The 21,540-nt window shown below is 36.9% G+C and overlaps 2 protein-coding genes across 2 annotated transcripts in view; one reads left to right on the forward strand and one right to left on the reverse strand.

Moving 5' to 3' along the window:
- The window catches only part of LOC126737588 (exportin-6-A-like), a 320,333-nt gene that overhangs the window by 240,156 nt on the left and 58,637 nt on the right, over window positions 1–21,540 (forward strand). The window lies entirely within an intron of this gene.
- LOC126737556 (uncharacterized) lies at window positions 2,761–8,317 on the reverse strand. The gene is made up of 2 exons (XM_050442484.1): window positions 8,286–8,317; window positions 2,761–3,658 (listed from the first exon to the last, which is right to left on the reverse strand). The coding sequence occupies exons 1-2, from the start codon at window positions 8,315–8,317 to the stop codon at window positions 2,761–2,763; spliced, it is 930 nt and encodes a 309-aa protein (XP_050298441.1).

A 21,540-nucleotide genomic window follows, 5' to 3' on the forward strand; every position in this document is an offset into this window, starting at 1 on the left:
CACTTTTGCTGTCAATTTTTGTACTGAAATTCCTAACAAAGCGAGTTATATCGTCCTTGGGAAGATCGAACAGGGGAATGGATCTTGTTTGAGATACCCAGGCTCTCTGATCAATGTCCCTACTGTTCGTTTTATCCCTTGCTAATCTGAACATGGCCCTTTTAGCAGCTCCCTCTACTGCCAGGTGAAGAGGTGCCAGGTCAACTATGACCTCCAGTGCTGCTGTGGGGCATGTTTTCATAGCTCCTGTGATGCATACGCATGCAAGTCTTTGAACCTTGTCAAGTTTACGCCTTACTGTACTTAACTTTGTAGTTTCATGCCACACCACTGCCCCATATGTGATTATGGGTTTAACCATCATGGTGTACATCCATCGCAGTATTTTTGGGGAGCATCCCCAGTTTTTACCCGCTAGGTTCCTACAGATCATAATGGCTTTAGTGGCCTTGTTTACTGTGAATTCTAGATGCTTGTTCCAACTAAGCTTACTATCCAGTGTCACTCCTAGATATTTTACTTCATCCGATGTATGTACAACTTGTCCGCCCAGGTGGATGTCCCTGGTGGGTTGCATTTTCCTTTTACGAGTGAATGGTACGATAGTAGTTTTCGCTGAATTTATGCTCAGCCCCACTGATGTGCACCATTCTTCCGTGCTGCTTAGGCTTCTTTGTATGAGGTCGTATAAAGTGCCCTTATACCTGCCTTTGACTATAATAACGATATCATCAGCATATCCTATGCAGGTGAAACCGAGATTTGTCAATATCTCAAGTAGCTTATCGACTACTAGACTCCATAGTAAGGGTGAAGTTACCCCTCCTTGAGGCGTGCCACGAGTAGTTTTGATGCCTGTGGTCTGTTCGCCCACAGTAGTCTCAGCCGTACGCGTGGCAAGCATTTGACAAATCCATCGGATTATGGTTTTGTTCAAATTTCTTTTTTCCAGGGCATTTTTTACCGCTACATGTGACGTGTTATCAAATGCCCCAGATATATCTAGAAAGGCGCAGATGGCTGTTTCTTTCTCATTCAGGCTTTTCTGGATGATTTGTGTCAGTTGATATAGTGCGGTTTCTGTGGATCTGCCCGCTCTATAAGCATGTTGACACTGATGTAGAGGTGCTCTCTCCAGAATGTCATTCCTGATATGGTTGTCTACAATTTTTTCTATTGTTTTCAGAATGAAAGACGTAAGGCTGATAGGTCTAAAAGATTTGGGGTCAGTCCCATCTTTTTTTCCTATTTTCGGTATGAAGGTGACTTTTGCCCTTCGCCAGCTACTGGGAATGTATCCCGACGCTAAGCTCGTCCTTGCTATTCTACTCAGGTGAGGAAGGACTTTCTCTTGTCCGTTTTGTAGGAGAGCAGGAAAAATTCCATCCACTCCCGGTGACTTGTACGGTTGAAAGGTGTTTATTGCCCATTTTAACCTTTCTGTCGTAAAGACGGTCCTTGCAACTTCCCAGTCCTCTTTTTTAGGATTGGTGTACTTTATTGGGACCGTTTCTATAGGTTCGCAACCTGGAAAGTGTGTTTGAAGTAATAGGATGGCTTGCTCCTCTTCTCCCTTCGTGTAGGTGCCATCTGGCTTTTTGAGGGCCATTATTGGGTATGTGCCTCCCTTAGCCATTGCTTTGTGCAGTCTAGCCGCAGTCGGAGTGTTAGCGATTTCCGCACAGAAAGTTCTGAAGTGCTGTCTTTTAGTTTTTCTTATCTCTTTGTTATAAAGAGTAAGCACTTCGGCATATACCTGCCAGTTACCGTCTCTTTTCGCTGTATTGAAAAGATGACGCACTTTTGACCTTAGTTTTGACAGGTGTGTATTCCACCACGGGGCGTCTTTAACGGGTCTCTCACTGGTCACTGGGCAACTTGAGTCGAACGCCTCATTTATTGCACGTGTGACAGCTTGTGAGTCCTGCTCTAAGTCTAGATGGTGCGGTTTCCCATTTAAGCTTAGATAATTTAAGTTGTTTTCCAGATTGGTGTTGTATAATTCCCAGTCTGTTTTTCCTGGGACCCTCCTTTCGGGTCGATTGTATTTAATGCTGTCCAGCTTGAATTCGATAATCCTGTGGTCGGACAGTGATGGTTCAGCTGATACTCTCCAGTCCTTGATGTGGTCTCTGAGACTGGAGCTGACTAAAGTAATATCTAATACTTCCGATCTTGATTTAGTTACGAATGTTGGTGTAGTTCCCACATTCAGAACCTCGAGATCGGTTGTTGTTAGATATTCAAGCAGACACTCACCTCTAAAGTTAATATCTGTGCTTCCCCATGTGATATGGTGAGCATTTGCGTCGCAGCCTAGAAGGAGTGGTAGACGCAATCTGCTACAGTATTGAATCAACTCTTGCACTTCTGCTGGTGGTGTCATAGGCCCATCTCCAGCAAAATATGCTGACGCAATTACTATGGTCCTGTTGGTGTCCCCAATGTCGAGATTTACGACAATAGGTGTTAGGTCCCGTGTCATGAGTTCTGAAATACATATGTAATTGATGTTATTTCTTATGAGAATGCAGGCTCTGGATGATTCCTGCCTGGTATCATATATTACTTTTGACGTTTTGCTTGACAGACCCTTGATCTGCCCCCGATTGATCCAGGGTTCTTGGATCAAGACTAGTCCCAGATCTTGCTTGACAAACATCCGTGCAATCACATCGGAGGATGCTCGTTTGTGTTGCAGGTTTATTTGTGCTAATTTGCTGAATTTAGAGGCTTCTGGTTTGGCAGAGTGAAGTCCTCTTATGATTTGTCAGGGCCATCCGGTCCGTCCCCCTGATGGTCTACATTAGGTCCCAGAAGCCTATCTTCTTCTTCGCTGCTGATGACATTCTCCTCAGCGGAAGTGGTCGGGTTGACATTGAGATCGAGGTCCATGCCCTCGGTCTCTTGTGTTTCAGTCGCCGTAGAGGTGTTCTCATTGGCGACTGGCTCGGAGGAGGTAGAGGCTGAAGTGGATGGATCAAGCTCCATCTTTTTGTCCTTTGCCTTCTCCTGCTTTCTGAGGCCAGACACGGGGATTTGCCCAAACCTGTAGTGGATAGTGTATCCCTTTGCCTGGATGCTATCCGCAGATTTGGTGTCGATCCCAACAGAAAGCACTTGACCGTGGCCATTTCCTTTGGCGCTTATTACTTTCCAGGTCTCGGTGGAGATCTCTGGATTCTGTACTCCAATGAGTTTCAGGAGAGCTGTGGTGTCTTGCCCTTTGCTCCGTGGAAGAAAAAGGCTGATGGTATGCGCTTTTGGGATGTCCTCTCCTCTTTTCGCTACCAGCGCTGGCCTTTTCCATTCCTTCAACCTAGGTGCCATCTGAGCCAGCCATTCTGCTGTCTGCTCCGACTCGCAGTCCACAAGTATCATTCCCGAGCGAAAATGAATACCTGAGAACTGCAGGCCCTTTGTTGTGCTGTTGATCATTTCTGATACGATTGCTTCCTCCACATCTGTGAGTTGTTCGGAGGTTAGAGTTGCCTCAGGGTAGTCCTCCGGCAATACTCCGATTCTTCCCCTCTTACCTTGAGGGTTTTTCTTAGGCGATGCCTTGTAGGTTTGAGGAGGTTGTTCTTCCTTTCTTTTTTCCTTGTCGTCTAGGACTTTTTTCCTCGCTTCTTCTTCTTGGTTGTATGTTAAATTCTTGCTAATATTTATAACATTTATTGATGATTTTTTTATGATAGTAATTTGCTCTTTGAGAAGTGTTTTAACTTATTTCTCATTATTTATTATAGTATTAATAGCGTTGTCATATCTTTCAGCATCGTTTTACTCTAAGTTTCCAGTCAAGGATTTGACTATAGATCCTAAACCGTTAATGAGACCTCTCTTGGTACGTGAAAATGAATAGAAAAGGTTGATTCGTGTTATCTGTATATTGATTTTGTTTTTTAGAGACGCGATCAAATTAAAAGAGTTTAGAAAATGATTATAATTAGTGGATGTGTTTTTTATGGAAGATTGTAATTGGAAATAATGGTTTTCAAGGGACTTAAATTCTTTAATGATGTCACTTACGTCTAATATTTCAACAAAGGACCAATAGTCAGCTATGTTTTGAGCATTACCAATTTTTAGGGGAAGGAGTCCTGGATTTTGATTAATTTTATGGAAGTTAGGGGTTGCTAGTTCTGCGCCTGCGAGCTGGAAGATTCTGTAACAACAGGGGGTAGTTTCAATTCTTTTATGTGAATTGTTATTATTTTGTTGTTACTAGGGTTTTTAATCTTAGCTTTATTTCTGTTAAGGAGCTCTACAATCTGATAGGGGCCTTTAAATTTGTTATCTTTTTTATTTCTAGAATTGTTAACTTTGTAAACTTTGTCTCCTTTTTTGAATTGAGTTTGATTGGGACCTAGTTTATTGTTTTTTCCTATGACTTTTTGTTTTTTATCTAATAAGTTTTGTGTTATATTTCCGTAAAGATGTTTAACTCTATCTTTATGATTTATAACATACTCGTTATAAAATGTCGATTCTAAAAGATTACTTGGATCTCTAGAATTTGTATGGCCAAAAGTTAATTCGAACGGGGTAAATTTAGTGGAAGAGTGTATAGAATTGTTGTATGCTATTATGGCATAATTCATAAGGGAGATGGTACTATCTGACGGATGTTTCTGTCGAAGGATTCTTAGATGTTCGATAAGGGTTGAATGTAGCCTTTCGACGAGTGAGTTTGATTCGTGGTGGAGTGGAGTGGTAAAATGTACATTAATTTTATGAGCACGCAGAAGCTCTTTAACAGTATCGTTTTTAAATTCTGTGCCATTATCCATGGTAATTTTGTCAGGAATACCATAAAATTTTATTATTTAAAAATGTCAATATTAATTAGTTGAAAAGGTTTTCCGACAGTTTCTGTTAATATCAGAGGAACGTATGGATTTTTTCTTGCATATTTGCTGGTTTGGCAAATATCACAATCGTTTATATATTTTGTTACTGGCGGAGAGTGGACTGTATTTATTTTATGGTTTTTAATTACGGACTCGATAATGCGTAATATGATTTATTTGGTAACATAAACTTATTATTATACAGACAAAAGAAAATGTGTGCGACCGGTCTCCCTTTTTTCTTGACAGAGAGATTGACAGAGACGTTCGAAACTCCCAGTAGAGCTGGGCCGAACGAGCGGCAAGTAGGAATGTGCCCGCTTGGTCTGTTATTTCTCCATACTCCCCCGCGTTGAACTAGTAAGTTCAACTTTAGCCTGGTCCGGAACTTCATCAGGAACTGGCAAGGGACAAATCTTTGTTATTGCCCGCTTCACATCTCCTTTGCTGGTTCGAATAGTCACCACTCGAACAACGTCATCGGAACCTGGATGGGTGGCTGTAACTCGTCCCAGCAACCACTTGCATGGGGGCAGATGGTCGTCCTTGAGTAGAACAAGCGCATCCTTCTTGATGTTGGCAAACGTCTGTTTCCATTTGCCCTTTTCTTGCAGCTGGTTCAAGTAACATTTGGACCAGCGCTTCCAAAAGTCCTGGTTGATTTTCTGCAGCAGCTGATATCTTGACAAGCTGCTAACTTTGACATTTTCCAAACTAGGGTCTGGAGCGGCAATGATCGGCCTCCCCATTAAAAAATGAGAAGGGGTAAGGGATTCGAAATCAGAGGGATCAGATGATAAGGGATATAAAGGACGAGAGTTGAGAATTGACTCTATCTGAACTACAATTGTCGTAAACTCTTCATATGTTAAAATGGTGTTTTGAATAACCCTCTTTAAGTGATATTTAACTCCTTTAATATTTGATTCCCATAATCCACCAAACGTGGGCGATCGTGGCGGAATAAAATGCCATTCTGTACGATAATCACTCAGACTAACTGAAATCTTGTTACTAGTATTCGCCAGAAATTCATACAGATTTGACAATTCCCTGTTTGCCCCGATAAAATTTGACCCATTATCGGAATATAAATGTGCTGGTTTGCCGCGTCTGGCGGCAAATCGCCGAAAAGTGGCAATAAATGCCTCAGTGCTCAGATCGGTGACAAGCTCGAGGTGTACTGCTTTAGTACTAAAACAAATAAACAAACAAATGTAAGCCTTAAATTGCTTAGCACCTCGACCTTTCCGATCTTTTAACATAAAAGGACCGGCGTAATCCACACCGGTCACGGTAAATGGAGCTGACACCGTCACTCGTGCACTGGGTAAGTTTGACATAATAGTACTGCAGTCTTGAGGTTTAGCTTTAAAACATGTAACACATTTGTGTACAACACCCTTTGCAACATTCATGCCGTTAGTAGCCCAATACTTTTCCCTAACAGAAAACAATAATAATTGTGGCCCTGCATGTTTCAGTTGAACATGCTCGTGTTCAAAGATTAACTTGCTGAAATAATGCTTTCCATCTAACAAGAATGGATGTTTCTTATTATAACTTACTGGTGCATGTTTTAAGCGACCCCCAACCCTTAAAAGCCCCTCTTTATCTATAAAAGGAGTAAGTGCTAAAAGTCTATGTTTTGGTTTTAAATTCTCACCCTTAGTCAGAATTTTTATTTCAGCGCTGAATGATTCAGCCTGTGCTAACTTTATTAAAACAGTCATAGCTTGTTCAAGCTCTTTAGGTGACAAAGGACCAAATAATCGTTTTTCCTTTTCAATACCTTTTAATTTGCTATTGAATATGAAACGACAGCAATATGCTTGAACTCTTAATAGTTTATTTAAGGTTGAAAAACGATTAAAAGGTAAACAATTTTCGATTTCATTTATCTTTAAAACACATACATTTTTTACTAAATCTGGTAAATCAAGTTTTTCCGAAAATATCCTCTTTTCTGGCCATTTTTTTTCGTTCCTCAAGAAATCAGGACCTTGCCACCAACATTTTGAATGCACCAATTCATTAGGAGATATGCCACGAGTCGCAAGGTCTGCAGGATTATCTTTGGTATTAACATACCTCCAGGAATCTAACTCAGTTGAATTTCTAATTTCTGAAACTCGATTACGAACAAAAACTTGCAATTTATCCAAAGGGGTATGTAACCAATGCAACACGATTTGTGAGTCACACCACAAAAAACATTTATACTCCTTGAATTGTAAAGCCTCATTTACAACCTTTATTAAACGGGTTAACAGCAACGCACCACACAATTCGAGCCTAGGCACTGTTATTGACTTTAACGGCGCAACCTTAGTTTTCGAACATAACAAAGAAAGCTGCGGTTTTCCTTGCTCATCAAACCAGCTCATATAAATTACCGCGCAATACGCTTTCTGTGACGCATCACTAAACCCATGTATCACAACATTAGAATTCTCTGACGAACCTAAGACATATCTAGGAATCCTAAGGGAATTAAACACCTCTAAATTCGTACGAAACTGATTCCAAGAAATTTCCAAATCATCTGGGATCTTGTCATCCCAATCTAACTTAAGAGACCATAGCTCTTGAATTAGAATCTTCACCACGACTATAGCTGGACCTAACAGTCCCAAAGGGTCAAAAATCTTTGCTATGCTTGATAGCACATTTCTCTTTGTAGCAGGAAGTGCGGTATTTAAATTCTCTATACGAAAAGTCAAAAAATCAGAAGAACTGATCCACTGAACTCCCAGAGTTTTAATGTGTTGGTCATCTCCAAAATTTAAAACACTTAAAGGCTCCGAAGAATCTTTCAATGCAGCTAATACCTCCGGTATGTTTGAGGACCATTTTCGCAGAGGGAAACACCCTGATGCCAAAATGCTAGAAACTTCGGAACAAGTTTCAATAGCCTCAGATACACTGTCAAAACTTGAAATATAATCATCCACGTAAAAATCATTTAGAATGACATTTGAAGCTTTAGAAAACTTGTCTTTACTCTCAAATGCAAGCTGCTTAATACATCTTATTGCTAAATAAGGAGAACTAACCATCCCATACGTTACGGTATTTAAAACGAAGGTAGACAAAGGTTTGTCTGGATCATCCCTCCAAACTATCTTTTGCAGACATCGATCCGCAGGATCCACTAAAATTTGTCTGTACATTTTTGTGATGTCTGCAGTCACTACAACCTTTCGTACCCTAAATCTCAGTAAAATGTGAAAAATATTGTTCTAAATGGGAGGACCTTTATATTGAATTTGATTCAAGGATTTGCCACTGCTTAGAACTGCCGAACCGTCAAACACTACTCTCAATTTCGTACTCACACTTTCCTCACGCATAACACCATGGTGAGGTAGAAAACATGAAACATCTAACGTACGATGTTCATTCAGATCCTCCAGTTCCATATGACCTAACCTCTTATACTCCTCCATGAAATCCTTGTACATAATTTTGAACTTTTCATTAAGAGCAAATTTGCGCTCTAAATTCACAAATCGTTTGACAGCTAGAGTTTTTGTTGCTCCCACTTCAGTAGGTTTACACTTTAGAGGAATTCTAACAACGAATCTACCATCAGCATCCCTATAATGCTCCTTAACAAATTGAATTTCACAAATCTCATCATCCTCTAATGCATCACTCCTGTCACTTACTTCTTCCACTGCCCAAAATTTCATCATATCCTCATGAATTTTCTCATTGGTTACCAACAACGAATTAACTGTCTCAGTCTGATCAAAGGACTCTAAAGAATCATGCTGACATAGCAATCCCAATTGCTTTGAAGGCAGGCAAACTGTTCCTGAAATAATGTATCCAAACTCGCTGTTTTGTAAAATAGGCAAATTGTTACCTAATGATATTTTACCCTCCTTTAGAATACTCCAAAAATGCTTAGCCCCAATTAAAAGATCAACTTTGCTAGAAACAAAATACCTTGGGTCGGCAAGAACAATATTACCTGGAATATTCCAAGACGAAACATCGATATTAAATATGGGCAAGTTTTCAGTAATCTTTGGCAACACTAAACAAGACATCTCAAAACCAAATTCACTTTGCTTGGACCTTAAGGAAATATTACATCTTTTATTTAAACCCAAAATTTCACTGTTGATACCCACAACAGACACATTTGCACTACAAACTGGCAAATCCATTTCCTTATAGAACGCTTCTGAAATAAAACAAGATTGGCTACCGCAATCCAAAACTGCACGAGCAGTACAAAACCTGCCATGCTTATTCTTAACTAAAACTTCAGCAGTTGACAGTAAAACATGTTCCTTCCTGGAACTCCGACTGGATAGGGCAACAGCAATCTCTGAATTCTTAACCTCCTGAGTCACCACCAATGTCTGTTCAACCTCAGACACCTCTTGGTGTTTACTTGACACACCACCTAGCACCTCTGACTTTTCCAAGCTAGGTCTCGACTGAAAATTAGTGTGCAACAAAGTATGATGCCTAAACTTACACTTCTTGCAAGGGTAAAACCTACATGTCTTGGAAAAGTGTCCCTTACATAAACAATTCGAACACAACTTCAAATCTTTAACCTTGTCCCATCTTTCAGAGACTGAAAACCCAAGAAAAATTTTACAATTATAAATTGCATGACTCTGATCACACAAAAAACACTTTACTTTCTCATTTTCCTTGGTAAAAAACGAATAACTCTGAGACTTACTACCCTTACTTTCAAATTTAACAGTATGTTCAACTTCCAGTGATTCGAGGAAATCAGCACGGTTGCTCAAAAAATTAAAAAAATCTTGAAACGAAGGCAAATTTTTATCATTCTCCTGCTCCCAACTACGAGCAGTACTCTTATCTAACTTTATGGAAATAAAATAAACAAGCCAAACATCCCAATGCTCGATAGGTAATCCCAAACTTTTAAGTGCCCGTAAATGCTTGTTAAGGGAGTCAATCAAGTTCCTTAAACCCAACACTGATTCTTTCAAAAGAGGTTCTAAGTCAAAAATGGCCTTAAGATGGTTATTTACCAATAAACGAGAATTGTCAAACCTCTTACATATCAAATTCCAAGCTTCAGTGTAATTGTTAGAGGAAAACTCTAAACTTTGAATCACTTTAATTGCCCCCTCTCCTAAAGACGCTCTCAAATAATGAAACTTTTGAATTTCTCTCAAAGAACTGTTATGGTGAATAAGTGATTCAAAAGTTTCTCGATATTCAAGCCACTTACTATGTTCCCCATTAAAATTTGGCAATTTAATTGGAGGTAAATTCATATTAGAAATAGTAGGCACTATATTCTGCGACATAAACTGGGGTGGAATTACCGGAGCAGGCGTTTGAACAGGAATTTTATCTTTTTTAATTAACTTATCTAAAGCCAATTGTGCAGTTACCAATGTGTCAGTATGAATTGCAGTAAAGCTTTCTCTGTCTGCGTAATGCTCTTCTACCCTTGCAATTGCACAATTTAACTCGATAGTAGACTGAACTTCTTCATACTCATTAAAAACTGCAACTAACTTTTCTATTCGAATTTGCAACTCGCGGATTGTTTTTTCACCCACATTTAATTCCTGTTCAATCGCTGCCTTTATAGGAGCAAAAAAATTAATAAACCCTGTTAATTTTTGTTTGATATTACCCCTTTTTCTTAAAAACACCTTTAAATCGATATTGTCAACATTATCACCTTCTGTTTCGTTGGGCATCTTGCTGCAATTTTAAACCTAAACCCCAAGAAATAATCAAATTTCAAAATACCAAAAAAAATTATTATTTTTTTTATTGGTATGAAAATCAATACTTACCAAACCCAGGTCAAATCTTATCAAACAAATAAATGTTTATCAACATCTAATAGTAAAAAAAATGTTTCACAACAAATTCTACTTAAAATTCTAAAATAAAACGCAAAAACCTTTTTCTTTGTAAATCTTGTCAAAACTTAGCATCTGACGAATACTAGTTACGGGTACCAACCCGCCACCTTATGCCGACCCTGCATACTTTATTTAGAAATAACTTAGTTTGTATTGTCATCATTTTTAGAACGTATAAATATAATGTAATAGACAAGAGCAATAACAATTAATATAGTAATCGATGTAGTCATTATCTATCAATCAAGTTAGTTGTAAGTTAAGTTAGTCCCTGTTCTCAATAAATTTGTTTTTAAAAAAGCAAATGCCGGTTGTTGTCCTTTAACTGGCGCAGTCGGTAGTTCGGTCTTTCCAATATTGGACAAAAATCGCCATATTTGGGTCCGTTTCTACGGTTTGAAGACCGCTACAATCCCTGGAAGCTGAAAGAAGACCTGCAGAAACCTTCAAAGAACAAGAATCGTCGGAAGTACCTGCAGCGATCCAACTGAAGCAACCACCCGTTCAGCACCGGATTGAGAACAGCTATAGTTTAGGTCCTGGGAATACAAAAATCGATTCCTTTAGGAAATTAGGCTAAGAGACAAATGGAAATTTTGGCAAGAACCTTACTGTAAGTGAACATTTTTCCTTACCATTATTTTTAAATCCTTTTGGTGATATATATTTGCATTTATTTTCGAGTATTTTGGTATATTTTAATATTTACCAAGGTGTATTTTATTTTATTTGAGTGAATTTTAATTGAAGTTTTTACCATTTATTTTTATTTCTTTATAAAAAGACGCTTTACCTTTTTATAACCTTTATTTTTACAATTTTACAGTTAATAATTGTAAATTTTACTAGATTTTTTAATTTCTTTTATGTCTGAGCATGAAATAAGAGAACTCAACGAGTTCATAAATTTTTTGCAAACCGTTTCTCACGAAGAACTAAGACCTTTACCTTCAATTACTATCGAAAAAAAGAAAATGAGTCAAATAGATATTGGTATGTTAAGATATCAAGCTGACAATATCCCTACTTTTGATGGCAATCCAAGACAACTCAATAGATTTATCACTGCTTGTGAGCATGTACTTCAAAACTTTCAAGATGCCACTAATTTAAATAATCCGATAAATTTAGCTTTAATTGATACAATTTTAATGAAACTGAGAGGTCGTGCAGCCGATCTCATATGCTCTAACTCAGATTTAAACTCATGGTTATTAATTAAAGACGCACTTTTAATAGCTTTTTCAGATCAGCGTAGTATTGAATGTTTGATACAAGATTTAATTTTATTAAAAATACGTAGAAATGAAAATCCTGTTCAATTTGGTATGAGAGTACAAGATGCTCGTTCACTCTTATTTTCAAAACTCAATACTTCCGTTGCAGATGAAAATGAACGTAGAATTAAGTTAGCACACTACGAAGATTTTGCCCTTAAAACATTTTTAAATGGATTACCTTACCAAATCCAACTTGTTGTTAGGCTAAGAAACCCTGACACTTTGGAAAAAGCAATTTCTTTAGTCGTAGAAGAAGAGAACTTTCTTTATTTTTCTCAAGGCAAGAATTTTCAACAAAACTATTCAAGACCGCTTACTTTACCACCCTTACCACCTCGAAATTTCCCACATTCTTCCAGGCATCAACCCCAACAACGACCATATACGAATATTCCAACCTCTAATTTTCCATATAGAAATGCTCCTCAACCGACCCCATTACCCCAAAATATTTTCAGATCTAATGTACCACAAGGTATTGGATCAATTCCCCAAAATTTGAATCATTCAAATTTTCCTCAAGGCCCTGTTCATCTAGGCCATAACTTCCAAAATAGATCTCGTACTGACTCTATTTCACAGCCCCACCTTTTTAGAAGTAGTAACAGCTCTACTTTTAGACGACCCTTTCTACCCCCAAGTAGACCAAATAATTTTAATCCCCGAGCAAGCTCTATTATTCGAAGAAACCAACCTGAGCCTATGGGTACAAGTTCTGGCAACACTATTATCCATAATAATTTGGAATCCGCTTACCCCGAATATTCAGAAAATAATTACTACGATCCTGATAATTATTCCAATGACCCCTATATTAATTTAAATTACAATTATTCTGATTATCACAGTGAAATTTTGTCGCCACATGCACAATTAACTGGTGCATTCCCAGAAACTCAATACGATGAACCTCATGATAGTTCATCACACGATCAAAGTCATCTACCTCATAGTTCCGATGAACCCTACAATACATCTGAACAGCAAAATTTTCACGAAATCACAAACCACGAACCCGTAACATAATATACCTTAACAATATCAGATCAGATTTACCGTACGTTTACATCCCAGAAATACAAGCTTATTTTTTAATCGACACTGGAAGCTCGAGAAGTTTGATAAGTCCGCAACTAGCATACAAATGTTTCAAGAATCACATTTCAAATGAGATATTTAATATACAGACGGCACACGCTAATTCCTTTCACGATGAAGTTGCTAACATCCCTATTTTTAAAATATTTAACACCCGTGGCTCACACAAATTTTATTTATTTAGCTTCTCTCAAAAATATGATGGATTGATTGGTACTGATCTATTAAAACAACTAAACGCTAAAATTGACCTAAAAAATAGTAAACTTTCTACACAAAACTCTGACATTCCAATAATTTTCGAAAACTCAAAAGAAATAACCAATAATAATTCCGACAATTTTTTTCAAAACTTTTCTATAATCATTTCACCAAGATCGCAAGAAGTTATTAAACTACCTGTGACTATTGAATCTGGTTTAGGAATTTTTGATTACATAAATTTTGAAAATGGAGTAGAAATTCCAAAAGCATTAGTAAACATTTCTAACTTTTACGCTTATACTATGGTCACTAATTCTAAAGAGACCCCCGTCGAAATCAACATAAATAAATCATTTAACGTTGAACCAATAAATTCTTTAGACATAAATTTTTGTCAAAAAATGGAAAGTGAACAAACTCTTACTATCGAACATGACAATTTATTAAAAGAAAATCTGAAAAATTTACGCTTACAACACTGTAATAAAGAAGAAAAAGAAAATCTCAGAAAATTATGCTTTGATTTTAGAGACATCTTTTATTGTGACAAAATCCCATTAACTTTTACAAACCAAATTCAACACAAAATAAATTTAACAGACGAAAGCCCCATTTTCACTAAAACTTACCGCTACCCCGAGATTCACAAAAAAGAAGTCAAGGAACAAGTTTCTAAAATGCTAGATCAAGGAATTATTCGAAATTCAGTTTCTCCCTGGTCCAGTCCAATATGGATCGTTCCAAAAAAGCTTGATTCTTCTGGCAAACGCAAATGGAGAGTCGTTATAGATTTCAGGCGATTAAACGAGCGCACTGTAGGAGATAAATACCCCCTTCCCAATATTGCCGATATTCTGGACAAACTTGGTCGAAGTCAGTATTTTTCCACTTTAGATCTCGCCAATGGTTTCCACCAAATCGAGATGGATCCACATGATATTTCTAAAACCGCTTTTTCTACTGAGTCTGGACATTTTGAGTTTTGTCGAATGCCATTCGGTCTTAAAAACGCACCCTCCACCTTCCAGAGAGTGATGGATAACATCCTTCGTGGCCTCCAAAACGAAATCTGCGTAGTTTATCTCGATGACATAATAATATTTAGCACATCCCTTGAAGAACATCTTTCTCGTCTAAAACAAGTTTTTTCACGACTTCGTGAATCGAATTTTAAAGTTCAACTGGACAAATGCGAGTTTCTCAGGAAAGAAGTCCAATATCTCGGACATGTCGTTACATCCAATGGAGTCAAACCAAATCCAGATAAAATATCTGCTATCCAGAAATTTCCAATTCCCAAAAGTCCAAAAGAAATTAAAGCCTTTTTGGGTCTTCTAGGCTATTACAGACGTTTTATCAAAGACTTTGCAAAAATAACTAAGCCCATGACAGCTTGCTTAAAAAAAGATTCAAAAGTAGTTCATTCTCCTGAATTTATCCGATCTTTCGAGCATTGTAAACAACTGCTAATTAATGCCCCTATCCTTCAGTACCCCGATTTCGAAAAAACATTCATCCTTACCACCGATGCAAGTAATTTTGCAATAGGAGCCGTTCTTTCACAAGGCAACGTCCCAAATGACAAACCTGTAGCTTATGCCAGCCGCACACTTAATGATAGTGAATCCAGATATTCTACTATTGAGAAAGAACTTTTAGCAATAGTTTGGGCATGTAAATACTTCCGCCCTTATCTTTATGGAAAGAAATTTAAAATTTATAGCGATCATCGTCCTCTTGTTTGGCTTTTTAGTTTAAAAGAACCAAATAGTAAACTTATCAGATGGCGCCTCAAGCTTGAAGAGTTTGATTACGAAATAATATAAAAAAGGTACTCAAAACACCAATGCCGATGCCCTTTCCAGAATTCAAATAAACGCTTTAGAAAACGAAAGCATCATTAACAATCCAGGCGAAGTCAACAACGACATTTTAGATTTTTTGCGTAATATGGCTGAAAATCCTCTAGAAAATCATGATACAATTTATTCCCGCCCTTATATACCTGAATCGCAATACTTTAACCCGCAACCATCTACAAGCACCAACTATAACTCCAACCCGACCATAAATGAAAACGAACAACGAAAGTCCCCAAAAATTAAAATATTGCAAGATATTTTAATAAGACCAGCTAACAATAACACGAATTTAGAAGTCATAGACAATACCCCAACTTTGGCAACACCGCATTCATGCAGTGACCCTGATAATCTTAGTGAAGGAATTAAAATACTAGATGACATAATAAATAACAAACCACACCAAATGATCATCTCTAGACATTCCATAAACAAACTTGATGTTATACACGATAAGTTCGAACATCTAAAACTTCTTTTAGTAAAAATCCCTAAATCAAACGACCAACTAATATTTGATTTACTAAAAACCTACACCACCGGAAATAAAACATTTTATCTATATTTTTATGACGACTCACTTTATTTAGATTTTAACAGAGTGTATTTAAAAAATTTCTATAGCTCTGGACTGAAACTAATTAAGTGTACAAAAATAGTCACTAACATACGAGAATACGACCATAAAATATTGTTAATAAAACACCAACATGAAGGCAAATGTAATCATAGAGAAATTAACGAAACTCTAGAACACCTTAAAAGAAATTACTATTGGCCCTCCATGAAAACAGATGTTACAAACTATATTAATGATTGCGAAACATGTCAACTCACTAAATATTCCAGAACAAAACCTTATGTTCCCCTGGTTCTAACCGAAACAGTAGGCAAACCTTTTGAGTTAATTCACATTGACGTATTTAAATTCGACAATCAAGACTTCCTAACATTAATTGACCCCTTTACAAAATTAGGACAAGCAATTCCAATTTTTGGAAAAACTGCTATCGAAATTTCTAATGCCCTAATAAAATATTTTTCATTTTATGGCATCCCCCAAAAAATTATAATGGACAATGGTTCCGAATTTAAGAATGAAACTGTACAAGAATTACTAAAAGCGCACAAAACCAAAATACATTTTACTACACCACTCCATCATGAATCTAATTCACCTGTTGAAAGATTCCACTCGACTCTTATTGAACACCTGCGAATTCTTAGACACAAACATAAATCAGATAATGTATCTTCTTTAATGAATTACGCAATAATTGCCTATAATAATTCTATACACTCAACAACAAAGTTTACTCCCTTTGAACTAACCCTTGGACATACTAATTGTAGAGATCCCTGCGATATTATAGAACCCACATTCTATAATGATTACGTTAACAATCACAAGGAAAAAGTCAAACACATTTACCAAAAAGTGACAGAAAACATCAATCAAACAAAAAGAAAAATCGTAGAAAAGCATAACACTGCCGGACCAGAACAAACACAATTTAAAATAGGTCAAACTGTCTATATAGTTAACAACACTAGAAACAAAAAAGACAATAAGTTTAAAGGCCCCTACGAAATACTACAACTACTACAACATAATAAAGTTAAAGTAAAAAATAAACAATCTAAAAAGGTAACAACAATTCACGTTAAAGAATTAAGAAAACCCTCTGTTGTTACAGAATCCTCACCTTCGTTGGAAGAGAACTAGCCCTTCCTCAATTCCATAACCTCAACCAGAACCCTGGACTACTACCACTTAAACTCGGCAATGCCCAAAACACAGCAGACTATTGGTCTTTTGTACAAATTTTTGACGTAAGTGACATAATCCAAGAAACCAAATACCTAGAACAGACTTTTATAAAACTAAAAGAATCAATTCATAAATTCTTTGACAATAACTCCTTTTTAAACTCTTATAATCTAGTCAATTCGTTAAGTGCTAAAGTAAACTTACAAATTGAACAACTAAATCCCTTATTTAACAACCGAAACAAACGTGGACTTATTAACGGCTTAGGTTCCATTATAAAAACCATAACTGGTAATCTCGCACAAGAAGATGCTGAAAAATATGACAAAGCTATTTTGGAAATCTCTAATAACCAAAATTCGCAAAAAGCTTTTATAAAAGAGCAAATAACCATATCTAAAAAATCTGTCGAACATTTCGAAAGCATAAGCAAAAATTTGTCACATAATCAACGTATTTTAGAAAATCGTGTAAAAAAACTAGAATTGGTGGTTAAACAAATGAATTTGAATAATACAAATACATACTCTTTCTTTTTAAGTGAAATACTTGTCTCTCAAGTGATAAATGCGTATCAAAATATATACGATATCTTGGATAACATCGAAATAGCGATAACATTCTCGAAATTAAATATATTTCACAGCTCTATAATCGACCCAAAAGAACTTCTAAATGAAATAAAATTAATTGGCCCTAACTTAAGTAAAACTAAGTTACCATTTGCGGCAACTTTAGAGAACATTTTACTATTCGAAAAAATTGTCGAAATTAAGGGTTATACAAAGGAAAACAAAATATTCTTTATAATAGAGGTACCTATAGTTGAACTTGAAAATTATGTACTATATCACCTCTACCCTTTGCCCGTACCCTTAAATTCCATTTACCAAATAATTATCCCTCAAAGTCAATACCTTATCCTAAATGAACACTCATATGTACTGTTCAATGCCAAATGTCAAGAGGTAGCTACAGAAATCTACCTTTGCAAAGAAAACAGCCCTCTGAGCGTATCCGAGGATCCGCCATGTGAAGTACAAATGATGTTGTATTCAAAACATCCCTCAAATTGTCGAGCCATTCAAACCGAGGTCAAGTCTTTGAAAATCCAGAAGCTGGAACAAGAAAAATGGATAATTGTTTCACCCCAAAAAACGGTAGCTGTCCAACAATGTGGCCATAATAAAGAAAATTTCCCAATCCAAGGCACCCTTGTCCTTGAGTTAAACCCTAGCTGCACCATACAAATTCAGGACTACCAGATTAGAAGTTTCCACGATACAAACACCCATTTTCACAACATTGAATTACCCAAGCTGACCTTAGACTTAAATGTTCGCCCTAATGCTATTGATTTACAGCCCTTTGAACTCAATAGCTTAAACTTCGATGAACTTAAGAACATTCAAACCATGATGGACATCCAAGCCAAGAAAATGGAAGAAACCAGCCAAGGACCTGTCCATATAACAAATGTTAGCGTATGGACCATCATCCTGTATATCCTGATGACCACTGTAGCCGCCTTCCTGTTGCTAAGAAAGACAAGAAAATTAATCCAGACCAAAAGAAAACATCCCAACCAAACCACCACCACGACCAGTGACGACGAAGAAACCCTACAGAATCCGAGCCATATTGTCATATAATTCACCCCAGGGCTCATTTCTTAGGAGGGAGGAGTTACGGGTACCAACCCGCCACCTTATGCCGACCCTGCATACTTTATTCAGAAATAGCTTAGTTTGTATTGTCATCATTTTTAGAACGTATAAATATAATGCAATAGACAAGAGCAATAACAATTAATATAGTAATCGATGTAGTCATTAGCTATCAATCAAGTTAGTTGTAAGTTAAGTTAGTCCCTGTTCTCAATAAATTTGTTTTTAAAAAAGCAAATGCCGGTTGTTGTCCTTTAACTTACTCTCTCTAAGTTTACCGTACGCTACACAAATATAACGTTAGCGGCGAGAGCCACCTAAACTTCAAACAGCACGTCGGGCTTGTACCACAGTTTTGTACGGGACCCTAAAATCCTAAAATCTGGAAGTCCGCTGTGTCGAAAATCATAAATTTTAAAAATCCCTTCCCTTTGCTCTCTGCTCTACTACAAAACATACGAGACCTCGTGTTCTCGTTGAAAAAATGCTAAAACTACCGGTTCCCAATGCAATAAAAACACCAATAAAAAACCAAACCCCTTGAAAAGAATGTCTCAAAACACCATTATTTTCTCAAAATATAAAATTTACAAGACTTAGTTTCCTGTTAAAACATCGACAAATCTCTTTTCTCAGGTAAATATATGGGAACAAATTACAAGGTTGGAAGGAAATAAAAGGACTCACTCAGATTGCTCGGCCGGCCGCCATGACCATCTTCACTTTGCACGACAACACCAACACCAAATATTTCTTAATTTATCGGGCTCGTGGGACCAAAATGGCGGAGAGTGGACTGTATTTATTTTATGGTTTTTAATTACGGACTCGATAATGCGTAATATGATTTATTTGGTAACATAAACTTATTATTATACAGACAAAAGAAAATGTGTGCGACCGGTCTCCCTTTTTTCTTGACAGAGAGATTGACAGAGACGTTCGAAACTCCCAGTAGAGCTGGGCCGAACGAGCGGCAAGTAGGAATGTGCCCGCTTGGTCTGTTATTTCTCCAGTTACATCTGCTTTCATTGACGGCCAGTAATAATTACGTTTAAGTTTTTCTAATGTCTCATTAATGCCACGATGGTTGCATTTGCCTTCGTGCTGATATTTGATTAGCATGATTCGTTCATCGAGTTCAGAGACGGAGTTTACTAATTTTGTGCATTTTATTAATTTAAGTCCGGAGGAATAAAAATGTTTCATGTAAACTTTGTTAAAATTTAAGTACATCGAATCATCATAGAAGTAAAGATAAAATATTTTGTTTTCCTTAGAGTAATTTTTTAATAAATCAATGATAAGAGAATCATTAGAGTTAGAGTTAGGAATTTTTACATGAGGTATTTTATTATTTCCAAATTGTTCTTGTTTAATGTTTAATTTATTATAGGGATTTTTAGAAATTATTATTTGGTGGGATTTGTTGTTAATTATGTCTTCCAAAATTGTAATGCCTTCGTTTATTATGTTGGGATCGCTAGAAGAGTGTGGTGTGGCTAAGGTGTTTTGTGCTTCTTCAAGTCTTTTACGAAGCCTGGTTTGGGGTGGTCTGGTTTGAATATTTTCTATTATATTTATTTTGGGTATTACTGTATTAGAACTTTGTGGGGGTATGATGTTATGGTGGGTAGGGGGTTCAAGATTCATGTTTTTTAATGCTTCGTTGCAAAGGTCATTTAAGAATTCATCTATATCTATATCTTGTTCACCAGGGTTGTTTACAATACTTTCGTTTTCAAAAGCATTGATTTGAATGCGAGAGAGGGCATCAGCATTTGTATTTTGGAGGCCTTTTTTATAGATAATTTCATAATCGAACTCTTCTAAACGAAGACGCCATCTACCTAATTTACTGTTAGGTTCTTTTAGACTGAATAACCAGACAAGGGGTCTGTGGTCGCTATATATTTTAAACTTTTTCACAAAAAGATATGGGCGAAAATATTTACATGCCCAGACGATCGCTAGGAGTTCTTTCTCAATAGTGGAGTATTTGCATTCGCTATCGTTAAAGGTTCGGCTTGCATAAGCAACAGGCTTATCGTTAGGGACGTTACCTTGTGATAATACGGCACCTATGGCAAAATTACTAGCATCGGTAGTTAGAATGAATGGCTTTTCGAAATCAGGATATTGTAAGATAGGGGCATTATTAGAAGATGTTTGCAGTGTTCGAAAGATTTTATGAATTCGGGACTATGGATGACTTTACAATCCTTTTTGAGGCATGATGTCATAGGTTTGGTTATTTTAGCAAAGTCTTTAATAAACCGTCTATAATATCCAAGGAGACCTAAAAATGATTTAATATCTTTTGAATTTTTGGGAATTGGAAATTCTTGAATTGCTCGGATTTTTTCAGGGTTTGGTTTTACGCCATTGGATATTACGAGATGACCTAAATATTGGACTTCTTTTCTAAGAAACTCGCATTTATCCATTTGTACTTTGAAGTTGGATTCTCGGAGTCGTGAGAAAACTTGACGTAGGCGAGAAATGTGTTCTTCCAAGGAAGTACTGAAAATGATGATGTCATCGAGATATACGACACAAATTTCATTGTGGAGGCCACGGAGGATATTATCCATAACTCTTTGGAAAGTTGATGGGGCATTTTTCAACCCAAATGGCATTCGGCGGAATTCATAGTGACCTGATTCTGTTGAAAAGGCGGTCTTCTGAGTATCATTGGGATCCATCTCAATTTGATGAAATCCATTAGCAAGATCCAGTATGGAAAAATACTGGCTTCTACCTAATTTATCAAGTATATCTGCGATGTTGGGAAGAGGATACTTATCGCCTATGGTTTTTTCATTCAGCTTACGATAATCGATAACGACTCTCCATTTTTTTTTTCCAGATGCATCAACTTTTTTTGGGACAACCCAAATTGGAGCAACGGGAGACTGAGTTT

The sequence above is a fragment of the Anthonomus grandis genome, chromosome 6 (assembly GCF_022605725.1).
Source record: "Anthonomus grandis grandis chromosome 6, icAntGran1.3, whole genome shotgun sequence".
NCBI lineage: Eukaryota > Metazoa > Arthropoda > Insecta > Coleoptera > Curculionidae > Anthonomus > Anthonomus grandis.